The following is a 20,066-nucleotide window of genomic DNA, read 5'->3' as shown; positions in this document are numbered from 1 at the left end:
GAAACAATAATATGGAGCTATATAATTTCTTAAAAGAATCATAATGTTAGGAAATTTTTAAGCCTGCTGTATACTCATGAATTAATATGATAAATATAAAAAAATAAAAGCATGTAGAAAACAAAGTACTTAATAAGCAGGACTTCAATTAGTATTACAAGAAAGTTCCAAGATGTATCTAAATTAAAATACATTACTGAATAGTGCAATTCTTAACAAATACACAGCCTTTTAAATGCTCCCATAAAGAAAATAGTGATGCTACGCTTGTCATCTGCAGATTACTAGACATGTACAGCAAAGTAATTATTTTCAATGCAAATACTACTAAATGAGAAGTTTCAAGGTTCTTCTTCACTTTTATGGGCTCTTGTCAACATAAATTCTTGCACTCTGGTGTATTAGACAACAATTTATGTCTGCTGTGATTACAGTGATGGCTTGTTAATGCATAAGGAGTTTCAAAAACTTTTGGAAGATGTTAATCTTTACCAATGCTGAACTCTTCTCCTGGCCTCCCAACAGGCCTTGGGAATGTGCAGGACTGAGGGACCAGCACTTCAAAGATTTCAACTAAAACCTCAAGAAAAACAAAATATGCTCACAGAAAGCTGCCCTGGTAGGACCTGAGGTGCATCCCGTAGGGCTCCAGGGCTAGTTGGAGATATAACAGAAATAGAAGGCCTTTCCATCTTCTGAGATTCAAAAGAACTTGAACCTAAAAGCACATGAGAAACACATGAACTTACCATACAAAATTTGGATAACTTATGAACTGCTTTTTCTTTGAACTGTATAAAGCTTATGTAGAAAACATGGTGAAAAGACTGCTTGTTTACCCCTACATCCCAGATTAAACCTGTCATTTTTTGGTGTATTTGAAATAAGAAATTAAAGAAATGCTTCTCATACATCGTTGACAAACCATAGCAGGTGTTTTAAATAAAATTCTGACTGAATTAGACATCTCCCTTCCCACACAAAATACTCTGATTCTATGATCCAATACTAGGCCTTTGATGAATAAACCACATCTGTTGTATGGATCACACTCCCAGTAGCCTCTGAAATTTTAATAGGAAGACACTCAGGACATGCATCTGGTATGGAGGATATTTCAGCAACTGCTGGACATCATCAGCTCTCCCCTAGTGAAACAGAGCCCCCACTAATGATATGAGGGTCTGACAAGGGAACACACCTTCCCTACCCCAGGGAAGGCTTCTGGTTGCATCTCAGAAAAGGCTCAGATGGGAAAGGACGGGGAGCCATGGCCCTCAAAATACTCTGGCTGAAAGCACTCAAATGGCATAGTTTGAAAGAACACCAGTATGCACAAAAAATTCACCTAACCAAGGTTCTCTTGTTTACAAAAAAGAGAAACAAGAACTCTGGACTTATTCTGCATGGTGCAGGAGGTGAAATCCTGACACCATTTCTACCTTTGGCAGTCTCTTATACCTATTTTCTCTCTTAGGTTGGGGGAAGTAAATTATTATTTTGGTACTAACAACACAAGATACAGAATGAAAAAATAGAATTCTGCTAACATTTGAAATTTGCGTATGTTTAAATAAAATCCATAATGCTTCAAATTTAATACAAAGGACCAAAACCCACTGAATTTTGTCATGCAAAAAACGTAGAGCCAATGCAATTTCCACAGATCATCTTTCAGAAATTTCATACCTGAAATAATTTTCTGGGTATAAGATCATGCTTAAAGAAAGGATCAAGGTGTGTACTCACTAGACTCTAGTGGGGGGTGGGAAGTCTCGGGAATCCGTGGAATATCACTAAAATGAATACATAGTAATTAGAAACAACAGAGATGACTTTTGGCTGTGACAAATACATTGCTGGGACAGTTTTTTAGAAACATGGATATGTTTCTGTTCTAACAGGTTACAAGGAAAGAAAGAGGAAATATTTAAAATCATAATTCTCACTACCTTTCACAAATACAAATCCAGGTTAAGGAACTACCAGATATAACAATATGAGCACTACAATGTTAATATTGTAGATGGATTACAGGATACTTTTACAACTGGAACAATAAAGAAGGAGAACTTTTAGGAAGAGAAAAATGTACAGTAAATAGCTGTACTTCCTTTGCAAAAAGGAAGTACAGCTATGGTTGTTCAACTATTTTCTGGAGAAACAAAAATCAAAAAAATAAGACAAAGATCAACTCACTAGTAATTTTTATATAAACGCCTCAAGGAGTTCAGAGAATGAAACTGATGAAAATGTCTTACAATAATAAAAAAGGAAAGTAAAGAATATTAGCAATGTTAAATAAACAAGTGAATAATGCATTTCTCCAAAGGGTAAGAGAAAATGAAACCATATTATAATTTGTTTTGGACATTTTTCAAAACATACATATCCAACACATATACAGATATAACCAAGATAAACTGATTTAGTCCACACACATCTATCAGCGTTTTCCTGTCAATAAATTTACTCTTCCATCAAAATCTGGATGACAATAGTTCCTGGCTCTTTCTATTCTCAGCTATCATTGAAAATATATTACACTAGCAAAAATCATCTAGTATTGCACAAATCTTAACAAAGCAGCAGAGCAGGGAATTGGAAACAAAACTCTTCACCAAATTACTTGAATATATTTTCATGCACACAGACTAATCCAAAACTGGAACTGCAATAACATTTCTGAAGAACATTTTCATGATTTTAAGTCTGTAGTTGAGAATTTTAAATGTATTCAGACAACTTGCTCAGTGAAACACAAGTCAGAAATCCTTCTGACTTGGAAGTCAATCAAACTAAGATTCCTGGGTATATAAAAGACACTTATGAAAAAGAAACAGATACTTGTATCAGAAAAAGAATGCAACAGGGCCCAACCACTGAGCCTAAAAGACACTTTTTGTGTCCTGCAATTTAAACTTGTGGCGCCTGAGTTTTAAGAGACTATTTCAGCTCTGTGTTAATGTCTCAAATCAGCTTAAACCTTACATCACTAAACCAGAATGTGCTTCTCCTTGTCTTGACTTCATGAGTCAAGAATAATGTGGTTTCCTCAGACTCATGGAATTGTATCTGAATTAGTCATTCTTGACATGACACAGTACTACTTCACAAACATGAACAGATTAACGACCTGTTGCACAGCAGGGCTGCTGTGCAGTCTTCTTCCCCTTAACATTTTCTCTTTTTCAGGTCAGATTTTCCAGGGCATTTCTCATCAGTCTGAAGTATTTACTTATCATAATTGAACAGATTTTTCTGTTTAATACAATGTTAAGTTTGTTATAAGCAATATTTTCTTGTGCTAGAATATGAGCACTCTCTTGTGCAGTATAGCATTTCAAAATGGAAAGTGCCGCCCACAGTGTCAAGTTCTATAGTTTAGCCATGGTTATAAAAAGACCCTAAAACTAATTCTCTTTGTATATTTTTTCTTGTATTCTCAACAATACAGTAGAAAAAGAAGGTTAAAAATAAACTTCAAATATTAACTACATATATAAGGACTTAATAACTGATTTATATTTATGCTAATGCACTGCCACACAATTATAACCAACAGAGAAAAAATTAACAATAAATCAACATGAGAAACAGTTCCACACAGTTTACAAGAGGATTAATTGCTGGCATTTTAATTAGAGAATGAACACTCTAAAAGGAAACTGTATTCTAAAACTTTTCATGTAAGAAAACTAGTCTTATCTAGCCTGCTTTTAATTTTGCACTGCAGAAAATATTCTGACGTGATTATAAAAAATCTCTTTAGAAGAAATAGCTCATGACTTAATATATTTAAAACTAGATTCGACAAAGAAAAACGAAGTGAAATGTTGCATGACCGCTCATCTAATACAGTAACAAAATTTTACTCCCCTTTTGGAGCAATATGAACTTGAGAGAAGTGGTTTCAGACACACCTCCAGTAAAGAGCAGCCAACTTCAAACTTCGTCTTTCTATCTCTACCTTGCAAGACAAAGGTACTTTGGGGTCTCTTATGATATTACATATTATTATCTTCTGTCTGATCCTTTCACGCCTTAGTGACTACATAAATTAAACCAAACTGTACCTTAGGTTGAAACTACTCTATGCAGATATATGGTTTGTGAGAATCACTGTTTTCCACAGGAACAGCTATAATTTCTCAGACGGATATTGTCGAGAGGCTGATCACTGAAGATGAACCAAATTCAAATGTGGTTGTAACCCACACTTTTTAGGCTGCATATCAGATGTATCATATTCTACACCCCAGAGAGCTTCTAAAAAGTTTCTGAGTAGCTCTCCCCAGTGCTCATCCTGCTATTTTCAAAACCATTCCTTCCCATCAGAACCTGTGGATCAATCTGCAGTTTGCAGTAATTACTTTAGCAGCTCACTGGAGCTGATCAGTGCCTGGTTTATGACGGAGGTTCAACCTCCATGCCAGGACCTAGACCCCAGTAACTGACCCTTCACAGAGGAACTGAATCACATCAGAGAAACAACAGTTTTGGCAGCATTATCTGTAAAATTCTAAGCAAAGATAGCTAGCATCTGACAAAGAAAACAGAGACAAACGAATAAACATTTGTTTTACCTGCACTATCCCACAGAGCACACAAGAGATGGTGAGTTAGTTACCATGCCATGCTTCTCCAAAAAGTATACTGCCAGAGGATTTTCTGTGCTGTCCTGTGTTAACCACTTCTCACATTGTATGCATATTCATAGGTAATTCTTCCCCTCATATTGAGATAGCCAACCCATTAATTCTACTTTTTATAGGTTTCTTATCTACCTTGTGCTGCAGCCATTAGAATTAGTGTCAATTAGTTTCTATGGCGTTTCCACAGTACTACTGCGGTTATACTGTTTATTGTTATTATGCCTTTAGCTGCTAATAATGTTATGTGCTTCACCTTTTTCTCTAATAAACATCCTACAATTATCCATTACTTAAAATTACATTTGCTGGCAGACACAGAAATCCAAATTTACAAGACTGAACAAATTGTTTAGACCACAATTTTGTAAGTGGCAGTCTAATTTGTGGGCAGTCTAATTTGTGGACTTACAGTCCTTCCATTATTCACTTAAGGCAAACTGTGTCATATTTGGGCTTTTTAGACCTCATATGCTAGGAATTTTTAAATCAAGACCATTAAAAGTGCTGGTACATTATTTGCATTATTAATATTAAGAGATGAAAACACTTAAATTATGTAGATGAAATACCATTTTCTGGCCTTTCGGGAACTTATTCCCTCACAGGAATTTTAGCTGTAATGGATTATCACTTAATGCTGTATCAAGCAACTTCAGTTTTGCTTAGTCAACACTTAAAAGTACCCACCAAACTTTGACATACTAGACATGTTGGATGGGATGAAAAAAAGTTTCCTGACATAAATTTGAAATCATCACACAGTTTGGAAAGTAAGACAAACTGGAGCTAGGAACAAAATAAAAGTAATCTGTTAATGCAAGCAAACAATTTTCCATTATGCAACACAATTTTCATAGATAATTATTAAGAATAAAAGAAAAAAGGGAAAAACAAAATCCTGTGCAGCATGCTCTTTCTTTTGATAACTACTATTAGGATTGTCTCTGTTGTATGATGTTAGAAATTTTTGGTTATTTTCAGAGGGACAGGTAAATCCCAATCTGACATAAAACAACTGGACTCATTACCGCTAGATAGAAGAGATCTATCTTTAAATTTTAAATTTCTAGGCTCTAGAGATATTTATTTGTTCTCATAAAAGCCCCAGAAAACAACCCGACCCTCAAGCAAAAGAAAAAAAAAGTAAAATCTATCGAGACATAACTCTACATGAAAAATGTTGTTTTATTATGCAAAAAGCTCCATGCCAAGACTCAATTTATCTCAAAATAAAAGCAAAATCTGATGTGCTCTATTTTTGACTACGTATTGAAAAAATATGCATGGGTCATCCAAAGAAAAGCTTTACCTTTCATTGGTATTATTTCTGGTGCACTATTCTAGTGTAAAATCCACTGTTCAGATTCAGGAATGTTCTTTGATTTTGAACAAACTTTTAAAAAGAGTGGTATTTTTCCAGTTTTTCTTCAGGAATGCGGCACTGGAATGCAGTCACCTGGCATTTAATTTCTCTAAACTAATACTAATTAATTTAATTTGTCTAAACTAATAGATTTATCAAATTTGTAAACTAAAATAATATATTTGGTTAAATACTAAAGTCATCGTAGAAGTTTAAGAGCACACAACATTTGGAATATTGACAGCAATAAATATATCTAAAATCCGTTGTTTAAAATGCTAATCTAGCACTTTCCTTTTACATCAGCTCTACAAATCCATTTCCATGTTTTCTTCAGCTGAGATGTGGAATTCAAGTCATGTCTGGTATCAACATTTCTATTTTGCTCATTTAAATAAAAAAAACAAACTTCCAAAAACCTCCCATTTTTAATAAGGCATGCTATTTTTAATAATAAATATGTACAAATTAATTTTCAATTTCATTTAAAGAATATCTCCTAACTTATCTGACTCAATAAATGCAAAATAAAGTTTCTACTCCCCCACAGTCTTCAGCTGGATGGTAATTTTAGCATTTAACAGCCACTATTATTACATCAGACTTTGATTTTCCATTAGAAGGTCAAACTGATAGGTAGAATTACCTATTAATGTCAATTTTATTTAAGTACTTTTAATAGAGATTGCCATTAAAAAGGCAAAATTTAATTGCAAAATAAAGCTACATTCGCATAGCAAAGACAAAATCAATAATCAAAATATAAAATAAGAATATTTTAGTCAGAAAGAAAATTAATAGTTTTTGTTTTGTTCTGAAAAAGTGTCATATTTGAGAGAAGCAAAAATTTTAAATAAGATGAAAATAGCAAATTCAAAAGACTCACTACTTACTGTAAATCTTGTGACTCTTTCACAAGGTCAATGTGAATTTACAAGAAATTATTCATATTCAATTGTTTAAGACTTAGCTCAAAACATTAAAACATTCCTGATACCAATAAAACTACTATCACTAATGCAGGGCCAGTCTCCCTAATTTTATCAATTTGAACAGATTTCATTTTCCTTCTAAGATTCATTCAGGAAATTGAGAATATAAGAATTGTTGTCACAAAACTCTGCACCTGGGTTCATAATTTAAAAAATAGAGATTATAAACATAACACATTAATGCTAATTTTTTGATTGAAGCTTTTTCTTCCATGTTTGACTCTAATAACAATCATTTAAGGGTAAATACGGTCTTTTCAATTATGAGTTTTGTGTTTCCTTTTTTAGCTCTTTAAAGAAAGCCTGTTCAAAATCCTACTAGTATTGGCTTATTAGAATCCTGTAATGCTTCCCTCCACTGTGAAGACTTTTGTGAAGACCTTGTAAAGTTATTCTGATCTAGGCTGAAAGCCTGAAAACCAGAACTTTGTCATGCACAGGTGTACCTAATCCACCAACTTTCCTTTGCCACTTGGCAAAAGCCTTTTACAGTGCTTTGATCACACAGAAAGCAGCATTTATGCTTGTACTTCACTGCAAAGGCACCAGACTGCAAATGGTAGGGAAAAAAACAGACTAGACAGAATGTCAGTAACAGAAAGAGAATTGTACTCCATTATCAAGCAATAACAAATAATTAAATCACAAATAAACCCTTTAAGATTCCTATTAACAGAAGTAATAATTATACTTAAGAAGCAAGTCTTTACCCTTACCCAATAGGCCTTGAAACAATGATTTCAACTTGAGGTTCTGATTTAGATTCTAAAATAATGTTGTAAACTTCTTCATTTGTAGCTCCAGGCAAGGGTTTACCATTCCATTCTAGAACTTCATCCCCTTGAATTTAAAGAGAAGTTTATCTCACTTTCATACTCTTTTACAAAGAAGGAAATTTATATTTTCAAGTAACATAATTTAAAACCATGAAAGAGCTGTACTGTTCAGACACTTTCCAGCCAAGGTGCTTTTTAGCTGGTTGGCTCCAGCTAAAGGATGTTCTGTTCCTCATGCAAAACTTAATATTTGCAATTATTATAATTTATGAAGCTTGTAAAATTACTCAAATTTTTAACAACTACCCAAATTTTTGAGGTTTTTTTATAAGTTTTTTTTTTCTTTTGCTAACTTCAAGGCCTCATCCATGGCTTCTTTGTGTGCTCTAGTCCCATGCAATAGGATGAACAGACTTTCACTCATTGGAAACATGCAAAACAATATTTTTTTTTCCTGGGAAATAATTTTGGCTCTAAAACTACTTTTGGAAATTAAAAATAGCTTTCATTAAAAATCTCAAAAAAATACCCTAGACCAGAAATAGAAAATTAGGATTTCAGCCCAAATGGTTTAGGATTAATGAAGAGAAATTTATTTTCTGTAATTATAATCTGCATTTAAAATCCATCAACAACTAAAATACTTAGTGCTATCACCTGAATGTATATTGACTTGGTAAGAAAGAAAAAATTAAAAATGCCAAAAAAGTAGAATATTTTAGAGACTCATTAACCTTTCTAGTTCTTTATTACTATCTGCTTTACACAATTATCCTAAAGCCATATACATTGGCATTGGATCTTCTCGGTTCCTAAGGCAATACATTAGCACTTTGGTATGTTAAGACAACATTTGGAAAGTAGTTGCTTAGAGCTATAGTAAAAATATAAACTATTAAGAAGTGACTTTGAAAACCAAATTTTTTGCATAATTCTCACTTCATTTAGAACCCTGGAAAGTGCCATTAGCACAGCCATTTATTTGTAGGTGCAAGATATACATCTAACAGAAATGAAATATTTTAGGGCCCTTTTTTTGGCTTGTTTTCCATTTTCATTTGCAACAGTTAACACTGAAAGGAACACTAATAAAATCCACTGTGTATGCAGTGTGTCATCCTGCAGTGATGTGAACTGTTTTGCCACAATCAGTTTTAAAAAAATGTTTGCACTGCTTCTGTGGAGTGTAATAAGCAGCTCCTGAGCTAGCAAACAAAAATTTACCAGGGTCACTCAGCCCTGTTACCAGCATCCTCAGGAGTGTCTTTTGTTTAGCTCATACATCCAAAGTAATTGGTGCTCATAATAAATAGAAATGTAGGCAACCATGGCATTTCATAATAACATTATTGTTCTGTATAGAAAAAATATTACCTTAACACATGACAAACATTAGTATAAACTAAAGGTTGCATTCAATAGGCCACTAATAAAAGACCATATATTCTATATGCAACTGATTGATTTACCTGCTCTGAGATGCCCCACCACATCAGCCAAGCTACCTTTCTTCACTTTGGTAATGAAGGCACCGAGTCGTCCTAATTCTGTCATTTTTCCTCCAACAACCTAGTTAATATAAAATTTGTAATTCTCCAAGCCACAGACAAGATGTCACATAAAGCACAAATATAGAGACTAATTAGTTTTCACATTATTTTTAAAATTACACCTGAAATGTTCATAAGCACACCTACTGTCATTTTGGGTTTTAGAGAGGCTTAAAGACAAAAAGAAGTAAAGCTGACACAGAATGAATAAAATTGATATTCCTTTTACTGTGTTTGACTAATCAATCTTATACAGTTTGCCAAGTACCCACATTTGCTGCAGAAAGAACACTTCTTAATAAATAAACAGGCAAAGACACTTTTCACAAATAATTGTCTGTCATGTTCTCAAATTTAAACTGCAAGTGCGCATAATTTCAAATGTATGAAATCCCAATATGCAGTTGGTACATCAATTGAAAACTCAGCAAATACACTAGTATTAAATATGGGCAATGAGTTCACAACAATGTTGATACTGCTAAAACATAGACACTCATCCAAGAACATGACAGGACAAACCAGCAACTTCTGGCTTTTGTTGAACAAAAGAGCAGCTGAAACTGAAGAGATCTGTTTTTGAACATGATTACGGGATACAGACATCAGGAACATTAGAAAAAGAAAAAAGTTCCCTTAAGAGGCCAGATTTTAAATAAAATACAAAGAAAATAGAGTCTTGCTGACTTGATAGCTCTTTAACTATCTTACTCTCTCCAGTCAAGTGAGGGGTTTGTGGGGTTTTTTTGGTCAGGAATATCCCAGAGGAGTTTTATAATAAAATGAAACAGTAGAATGATGGCTCATTAGATATTAGCTCCCAATGTTCTGATCACAATAACTAGCAGAAGCTTTAATACCAAAAAAAGATCCAGAAGCTTATCTGCCAACAATATTGTCATATGACAGTGTGTAAAATTTATCAGCGAGGGCCTTAGTTAATATTACCTACAACTGAAACTTGAAAAATCAAAGAGAAACTACACAACTCTACATTTCCTACTAGGAGCAACCTTTTTTTCTCACATATTCAAATAGAATTGTTTGCAGACAGCAAAGATGACCTTTGTGCTATAGACTACTAAACATTTAGTAGAGGTAAGCTGTCTTCATCATTTTTATTACAATACCACACTATCTCACTTCAAAATGGGAATATTTCAGATCTTTCATTCTTTCTGTTGTTCTCAGTAGACAAGGAAGGACACCCAAATTAAATTCTATCAGTCATCTTTGTTGCTCCATAGATTTAAAAACATAGAGAGAGATAAATGCTTGGACTGGTACACTGTATTCCCCACTAGCTTCACAAACAGCACTCTCTTTCAAGCGTTCTGGCAATTTAGACACATGAACCTAACAGTCTGCTAAAAATTCAAATTAGGGATTTAAATCAATTGGACAGTGTTGCTTGTATCTCAGTTTTGGGGTGCTAGATTGTGCTGGTTTTACCTTGAAGGCACCTGAGGGGAGGGGATACTAGGAAATTTTTCTCCATGAGAACTTCCTCTGTGGATTGATGGGACCAATTGAAGGCTGGTTTAGTTGTTGACAGCCTGAGAAACCAATTGGAAAAGTCGGTTCGCTCTGTGAATCACATTTGAAGCAAGCAAAGCCAGGGAAAGCTCTCTCGCATTTCCAGCCTTTCAGAAGCTAACACTGACCTGGCCCGGGCTGGGCCCCGTTTCCAACCAGGAGCCCCGATAACCAAAAAGAATCAAAGCCCATTGCTGAGATCCTCGCCCTTTTCCCGGTGTGGCCATAGCTCAGCAGGGCCCTGCCCTGCCCCGGCTCGGAGCAGCCCTGGGGTGGCCGAGCCCGCCCGGCCGCCCTCACGGGCTGGGGGGAGGCAGCCGGGCCCGGTTCGGGAGAGCCCCCAGGGCTTTGTGTGCTGGGCAGGGCAGAGGGAGAACCCCCGGGCTGCGGCTGGAGCTGGGGGCGGGCAGCGCCGGGGGAAAGCCATGGACACACGGCCTTGGCACCCATTTCTCCTCTGCGTGCACTTTGCAGTTCTCGTCCTGCCCCTCCAGCGTGGCCTGGGCACCCTGAGATCCTGACACAGCTCCGGCATGGCCTGGCACAGCCCCTGCAACTTCTGGGTGAGGTTTTAACTTTTCCAATGCTCAGATAAAACTTACAGACTTTCCATCTTTCCTTGGGTGAGAGGAAGAAGAACAGAAAGGATACACCAAAGTCATTTAAGTAAAAGCTAAGTTTCTGGATGGAAGGAGAATGAGGAGGCACCATAAAGGTTGGCTGAAATATCTTTTTGTAAGTTATAGGGGTGGACTGTACTACACGAAACAATTCCTTTAAACCATGAAATAAAAAAACAGACTTTGAGGGAAGGGAGAGAAGTGTAAAGTGTTTGGAAAATCTTTTGCCCCAAGGGAAAAAGTGGGATCTCTGTTCCTGGGAACGAATAATGAACAGAGAGAAGTGAGCTGAAGAGAACTTCTGCCTTTCAGTAGCTCATCCTTAAAAGTAATACCCCGTGACTTTAACATGGCCCACAACTCTGTTCTGAAAAGGCTGTGAAGTGGGAGGAAATTCATGACAGCAGATCCCGGGCAGCTGTTAATCATGAAAAAGTGGAGTCAGGAGAGAACTGGTGATTTCCTCTCTTGGTAAAAGATCCTTACAGCTAAACAAAAAGAAACTCCTCTCCCTAAAGTGAACTGGAAAAGATTATTTAAGTAAGGAATCGACTGAAGTGTCTCTGTATGTTGTTAAGATATGAAAAAGAGGAAGAAGAAACTGGTCTGAAGATCTGATCTGAATTTATTATTATTTTTCTTTGTGTTATTAATGAAGTTTTTCTTTATCTCTTGTTAAGTTTTAAGCCTGCTTTGCTTTTACTCCTAATCCTATTTCACAACAAAAGGTAAATATATTTAAAACTGGCAAACCCAAACTATGGCATAGATTAACTGGAATTACATTTAATATAACCTCTACTATGATTTAAGAGGATTTTTTGCAAATTTTTGTGTAAATATTTGGTTTCCTTCTACAAAATTTCTGTTTTCAAATGGCTGTGTGGCTTTTAAGCACTGACCTTGTAAACATTTGCATCCAGATGACATTTATGTATGTGGATTATAAGATGAATTACTTGACTAAACTGCAAACAGCAGAGCTAGAAAAGGCAGCACTCCATTAGTACATTGCCCTGTTCAGTATATATCTTGCAGACAGGAAGCTGAATAAACATATCCTTTTTAATCAAAATGGTTCAGCCCTTCTGTCATGGACAGCTGAAGACTGTACAGAAAAGTAAATGTATTTATAGTCATAATTTATCAATATAACTTTCAAAATTTAGTAAAAGAGAGGAATACATTTTTTGTCAGAAGAACTTATGACTGGAGAGTCCTCTGTTTTAATGTGTTACACCTCTATGTCTATGGTCAGTGGAACTTCCTTTCATATAGCACATAAATCATCTAATACTTACTTTTAGCCCCAGTAATGCACCTGATTCTTTAGGCATGGTTGTTCTCTTGTTAAGAATAACACGCCCAATTAAGCGATCTCCCTCTTTGGAAGGCTGCCACGTTACAGGATGCTGTTAAAAAAACAAGCAGTGGAATTAAAGAAGTGTGACCATCCCCCAGTATTTAGATGCACGTGTATAAATCAATAAAATTACTGAATCATCATGTTGCAGTAGACACAAATGCCCTTCAGATGTGTTACATATTGCACCTGACTTTTCTATGATTATATCTGTTGGACCCTGGCTACATTAAACATCTATGCCTGTTTTAAGAAAATCTCTGCATTAAGTCTACAGATAGAACTATAATCCAATTCAAACTTCAATACAGTTAAATATTTTAAACATACCTTAGATAATAAAGTTAAATATTTACTTTTAAATTACATGACTCTGAAAAGCACATTCAGAAATTCTGTTCTTTAGAATAATACATGTTATGTAGGGTTATATATGAACCATATAAGGGCTCATAATATAATAAAATCCAAATTATGCTTTTCAACTCCAAGCCTAATCTGACACTAATCTTTTTCCAGAGCAGGATCACACATAAAACCGGGTTTTTTTTGTGGTTCATAGTGAAATTAGGTGTCATGTCTATAAAAGAATTAAACTCAAGTTAAAATTCAGGCAATTTTACAAATACACATTTTTTGAAAATATTTCTTTCTGATTTTCATTTCCATGATCCCCTAAAACAATTTTTTCTATTATTTGTATAGAATATTTTTTACAGTCAAATATCTATGCTGAACAGAAATAATTAGCAAACATTTTAACTCATACTTATGAACCTCTATTTTTTCTATTTCTTACCGAACTAATAGGGGACGTCTCCCTGCTGTGCCACGTGGCAGGATCCAGCCAGTAATAATCCAAGTCACCTGGAAGAATATGAACAGAAAGAAATGTGTAATCTCTCAAACAGAGAAAGATGTACGAATTACTACTTCCTGCATGCATGAATTTTAAAGTGCAATAGTTTGAGGAAGCAAATACAAAACCTTTATTAAGATTCAAATCAATATATAAATTTGAAAACAATATAGTGTATTAATATAAAATAATGCATTTATTTGGACCTCTGCTTTTTCACCAAGTGCACCACAGAATTGGTTGTGCATGCTATCTATGTTTACCTTTGCTCAGTTCATTCAAGAACAGACCCCAAAGTAACACATTCAGAGCCCTCCTCCCCACCATCTCCATAATAAACACACAGGACTACAGCTAATGACGACACGAGAGGGAATACTCCACAAAATAGGCACTTAACTATGGTTAAGGACAGAACAGTCAACCATGCTCTAGAATCTGCAAAGATCAATGCTGTGACAACAGGTACTGTACAGAGGGAGAGGCATAGAGTACCAGAGAGAACAGCCACACAAATACAGCAAATAGTACCAACAACAGGTACAAGGCTGCAATCTTCTCTTTCACTTGGGACAAACTTATATGCTGCGTACATCAAGAAAAAGACCATGAGTTACAGTGGTCTGGCAGCCATCAGCCTATCAGGACAATGAAGGCACTTCTGGCAATGAACCTTCAATATCTTACTTTATAAAACAGATCTCTATAACACTACTGCTAGATTCCTGCGTCCTAGTAAGAGTAGTGATCAAACAGAAGCCCAAACAAAACATGCAAGGGAGAAGATACCTTTACATGCAGAGATTTTTTTTATTCTTTCTCTAAAAATAGTTAGATGCTGATTATGAAATACAAGTTGTAATATTCTCTATAACTCATAAAATCTTTAATAGTTTACTATCTACATGATCATATGCTCAAGTTTATTTTTAAACAGCATATTACTATCATATGCATAACCACATGAGGCAGTTTGTGGTTTCATTAGCTACTGCAATTCTGCAGGTTTGGAAAACACATTAAATCTGACTAAAGATCATTCAGTTTTATTTTTAGGATCCTTCCTTGTGCCTTTATAAAGTTCAGAATTACAACGAGAACAGCAGCAAACCCACAAACTACGCTGACACCTGCAGTGCTGGCACTAAGCTCAAAATTGTGGTACAGAGGTCTCCAAGTTTCAGTAATGGAGTCAGCAGTAACACCAAAAATCATCTATCTCCTGTGTGGGCTTGCCTGCCACTGGCCAAACACAACACACTTTGTCTCCTTGTTTCAGGGTTTTTTGCTCAGCAACAGAGAAATGTTCAGGAGGGAATAAATGTCAGCTCCAGCCTGCAGATGAATGTATCCAAGTCCTCAAAAACACTTTGCTCATCCCCATTGTTCCCTGCTTTCTTTCCCTGTCTTCCTTCCTAGATTCAGCTTCTTGCTCCTAGTTTCCTTGCTGGTCTTCCTCCTGGTTACTGCAGATCCATGACCATTTAATTAAGTCACCTAGCATCCTCCTCCACCAAGTCCCTGCCCTAGCAAGATCCTCTCCTATGTCTTCTGTCTTGTCTAGCCTGTTGATTTTCCTATTCTCACCACCTACCTACCCTTTGCTGCCTTTTCATCCCTGCCCATTTTTTTTCTGTCATCTGTCTACTTCTGCTTCTGGATTTGGTGCCCTTTCTTAAGGTTCTGTATATTAATCCCTCTTTAACTTCAAACCCTCTGATGCTAAGGTACATTCCTGCACCCTTCTTCCCACATCTAAACCTTCAGGTGGCTGTCCCTTTCCCCCCTTCAGTCTATCTTATGTTTTGCTAAATTCCAAGCCATCAGCTACATCCAGAGCAGCTGGCCATGACACCAATTCTCTCACCCTCTGCTCTCAAAAGCTGAGAGCAGAAACTGCACTGCAAGTGCAGCTCTACTGAGCTGGAACATGAATAACATGCTCAAAAGCTATAAAGGTAGCTATCAAATCAAACATCTTGACTAAAGGTCACTGAAAGTGGTAAGTCTGCCATCTGGTGAATACTTTAAAAGCTGAAAAAAAACGTGAACTGGGGAGAGAAAAGTACACATTCTTTAAAAACTACTTCATTTTAAAATTTCCATTAAAATTTAGTATGATACACACCACTGGCACACAAATGTATGGGGAAATTTACAACTATAAAAAAAGATTATACAATGGAAAATTTCAGTTAATCTATTCATAAACACTCAAACAGAACATAAAAGTTAAGGTACAAATGAAAAAACTCTCCAAATGGGCATTAAAAATATTTTATGCCAGAAACACTGATACTAGGGACATCTGCAGTTCATTACTTTGAAAACAGTTTCTCCTTGGTCATCTTATGCCATTGCTGCTTCTTTGCCTAATGCCTATTTATGCCATTCTTGCACTGCCATACTCCAGAACTCACTCTTTGTTTAACTTCACCAAACAACTTCACTGGAGCAGCATTACAGATATCTGGGAATAGGTAAATAACATGCAAAAAACTTACTAAAAGTATAGTTTCAAAATTTCAGGTTTTCTCCAAAAAACACCCACCAAAACTGAAAACAAAAATCTATATTAAGAAATATCTATATATACACAGAGAACACTCTTACACTGGTAAAAGTCATTAAAAATAACTAGTAAAATAAGAAAAATTTAAGACATTATAGAGAGGAAAGAACTACTTTCATAAGCAGCAAATAATACCTTTATAAGCTTAAACTGCTTTTAAATGTTTTTTTTTAATCATTGTTTAAAAACATGAACAACTTAAAAATAATGTGCCCCCATGAAAATACACATATACTGTATCATTATTTTTGTACATTACTGATGTATTTCTAAAATATATTATTAAAAATGCATTTGCAGTTTTAATGTATGATTTCCTTAAGACCAACTGAGTAAAACAGAGTATATATTTGTAAAACCTTATTTCCTAAGGGAATAATTCAAAAGTTGTATCCTAACAGCAAGGAAATGTTTTTCCTATTAAAATGCTGCTGCTTAATTACTTTACTCTTCAATGCACACGGATTCAATAATAATTTGCAAGACACAAATGTGTTTAGCTTTTTCCTTAAGTCTTTTGCCACCTTCCATCAAAATTCAAAATGGGGAGTAAAAGTCTTAATAATTTCTCATTGTTTTATATCTGCAACATGTGTGCTTTCAAAACAAAGGGAAAGCTAACTCATACCACCAAAAATCAATTTGCTCAAAAAAAAATTGTCTTCAACAACACTATCCACACCAAAAGCTAATGCTGGGGTACTTTGATTTCAAGTAAGATCCTGAAAAGCTGAGGAGTTCTGAAAAAAAACAGTCTTGTCCCTCTCACAAGGCCAAAACAAGCACAAAACATGAGTGGATCTGTTATTGTGTATGAACAGCCACGCTGATTTCCAAAGAGCCTTGAATACTGGGGATAAAATACCCTGAGATGTTTTATCAAACCCATACAGACCATATTCAGAGACTACTGATATTCAGCAAAGAATGTGCTTCAGTGATTTGCTCAAATCCATATGCTCTGGATTTGCAGGAGTTACTTAAAAAAGAAGCAGAATCTAGTGATAAGTCAGTCAGCCCCTGTTAGGCACTTAACTGACCATTAGCAGCATGTAGCTGCTAATTAATACAGCAATTCTAACAGATAATTATGAAACTTAGACAAATATTTTTCAGAGGCTACATCCAAAATTGTTCTGCAAACTGAATAGTCAGCCTGTGTCTCTCTAATTAACCCACAGAATCACAGAATAGCTTGGGTTGGAAAGGATCTTAAAGATCATTTAGATCCAACCACATCCAACGTGGTTTTGAACACTGCCAGGGATGGGACACTTGCAGCCTTTCTGGGCAGCCTATTCCAGCACCCCAGCACATTCACAATCAAGATCTTATCTAAATATACTCTTTTTCTGTTTTAAGCCGTTCTCCTGTGTCCCATCACTACAATTGCTTATAAAAAGCCTTCCTGCAGGTTTTTTGTAGTTCTCCTTTAGGAAGTGAAGAGCTACTAGAAGAGCCTCCACCAGAGGCTACACCAGAGCCTCCTCTTCTTCCTGATGACCAACCCCAACTCTCTCAGCCTGTCTACCCAGGAGAGATGCTTCCACCCTCTGACCATCTCCATAGCCTTCTCTGGACTCACTCCAGCAGGTCCATGTCCTTCATATGTTGGGAGCCCAGAGCTGGATGCAGCACTCCATGTGATATCTCACCACAATGGAAGACAGGGACAGAATCACCTCCCTCAACCTGCTGACCACGCTTCTTTTGAGGCAGCCCAGCATGCATTTGGCTTTCTGGGCTACAAGCTGCCCAGCTCATGTTGAGATTTTCATCCACCAACACTCCCCAAGTCCTTCTCCTCAGGGCTACTCTCAATCCATTCTCCACCTAGTCTGTACTTGGGGTCCATTGATCAAATCCACATCTCTCCAGCTTAGAGGGAAGGATGTCATATAGGGGACAGTGTCAAATTTCTGGCACAAGTCCAGGTAGCTGATGTCACTCTTCCTTTGTGCTGTAATCTCATTGTAGAAGGCAACTAAATTGGTCATGTATTATTTGCCTTTAGTGAAGCCCTGTTGACTGTCACCAATCACCTCCTTATTTTTCAGTTTCCTTAGCAGTTTCCAGTATGATCTGCCCTGTGATCTTGCTGGGGACAAAGGTCAGACTGACTGGCCTGTAGTTCCCAACATCTCCCTTTTTTCTCTTTTTAAAAATGTGGGTTATGTTTCCACTTTTCCAGGCAGTAGAACTGCCACAACTTCACAAATAATGATGGATAGTGGCTTAACCACTGTCATCTACCAGTTTCTTCAGGAGTGGCAGATGCATCTCATCAGGCCCCATGGACTTGTTCACCTCCATGTTCCTTAGATGGTCTCAAAACTGATCTGCTGCAGCAGGCAAGTTTCTTCATCTCCCAGTTCCTGCCTTTGCCTGTGGCAGCTTGGGCAGTGTGGCTGGAGCACTTCTCAATGAAGACTGAGGGAAAAAATAATTCAGTACCTCAGCCTTCTCCATATTCAAGGTAATCAGGCCTCTTTCCATCTGGAGAGAGCACACATTTTCTCTAGACTTCCTTTATTACTGACACACCTACAGCCACTTTCCTTGTCACCCTTGATGTCCCCAGGTAGATTTAGTTCTGTCAGGGCTTTAGCTTTCCTAACCTGATCCCTGGCTGCTTGGACAAGAACTCTGGTGAGCTGCTATTACAGATGTGGTCCATCCTATTGTTAAGCAGGAAAGGATCTCTACACCCAGGAAGAAACATTCTATTGTTTTATCAGAAAAATAATTCAGTGTATAAACAACATATACTAAAATCACTCTAGTTCAAGCTGCTAACTAATCACATAAAGAGAATATGTGAGTGCCTTGCCTTGGGAAACAGCCCTCGCATTAATGTGGCAAGCAGAGAATTCAAAAGCTACCTATTGCCTATTTATACAGAAAGCATCAAAAAAAATGCTCATTATCTCTTAGTCTCAAACCAACCCACTTCAGATGTCTGCAGTTAAGAACTTAATCCTTGCAGGGTAAGAACTGTGTTTTGCTATCTACAGTTCAAGGACAGGCTGGCTCATGCCGTTTGTGGGAAGAATGCACCACAAGGCTGCGAAATTTAGGATTTTCTTTGGTAGTGAAAATACATAATTGTACTGAACTTAAGTTCCCTGATGGAAAATGTCCTAAGGACTGAATATCACCACACAGTAAGATTGCAAAGTTAAAATAAAAACTTGGACACCTTAGAAGTGATGATTTATTTACACATAGTACTCCTATTTCAGATACAGATGTAGTGCATAGCTCCCAAAACTAGAGCTAGCCTCTTAAATTGCTCCCTCAATTCAGTATTTATTTAGGCATTTTCATTTAATGATGAGATATAAAATTACTTTTCTGTATCTTAATTAAATTTCTGAGTAACAAAAAAAAATTGGAAAAGGGTCTGCACAGCTTTATCAACCACTAGGCTTTCAGATTTGGATAACTGTCAACCTGGGCTTATTCAATACAAACTGAAAATAAATGGTTATTCCTTGCTTTTGCATTTAGAATACAAGGGCATTTCATACTCTTCCTCATGCAAAATAAACACTTTTTATTTTGAAACAAACCCCCCAGTTTAAAAATATTTATTGGAGTGGTAGTTATATTGTGAACAAAGTGATGCTGATCAATATTTGAAAACAAGAAGTACAGAAATAATTAGGCAAGGAAGTAGTGAACTTATGAAATATTATGTAGACAGTTAAGAGCACTGATATTAAGCTAAAATCTAGTGAAAAAGAAAATCCATTTGACTTCTCCCCTAGTTACCATGGC

At 36.3% G+C, this 20,066-nt stretch overlaps 1 protein-coding gene across 38 annotated transcripts in view; it reads right to left on the bottom strand.

Annotated features, from left to right (window-relative positions):
* RIMS1 (regulating synaptic membrane exocytosis 1) overlaps window positions 1-13,720 on the bottom strand; it is a 127,652-nt gene extending 113,932 nt beyond the window's left edge. For 26 of the 38 annotated variants that reach the window (XM_062489785.1, XM_062489782.1, XM_062489786.1 and 23 more), the window contains exons 1-6: window positions 13,655-13,717; window positions 12,794-12,904; window positions 9,256-9,355; window positions 7,727-7,850; window positions 1,750-1,796; window positions 606-718 (exon numbers count right to left, since the gene is read on the bottom strand). In XM_062489785.1, the coding sequence (XP_062345769.1) occupies window positions 606-718; window positions 1,750-1,796; window positions 7,727-7,850; window positions 9,256-9,355; window positions 12,794-12,829 (420 nt within the window). In that variant the 5' untranslated portion in view covers window positions 12,830-12,904; window positions 13,655-13,717. Of the gene's footprint in view, window positions 1-605; window positions 719-1,749; window positions 1,797-7,726; window positions 7,851-9,255; window positions 9,356-12,793; window positions 12,905-13,654 lie in introns of those variants that run through there. The other 12 variants (XM_062489807.1, XM_062489795.1, XM_062489810.1 and 9 more) reach the window with 3 other exon arrangements.
* Between the last annotated feature and the right edge of the window lie 6,346 nt (window positions 13,721-20,066).

The sequence above is a fragment of the Cinclus cinclus genome, chromosome 3 (genome assembly GCF_963662255.1).
Source record: "Cinclus cinclus chromosome 3, bCinCin1.1, whole genome shotgun sequence".
NCBI classification, from domain to species: domain Eukaryota; kingdom Metazoa; phylum Chordata; class Aves; order Passeriformes; family Cinclidae; genus Cinclus; species Cinclus cinclus.
The sequence above is the reverse complement of the archived record's forward strand: the minus strand, read 5'-3'. Positions and strand labels throughout refer to the sequence as shown.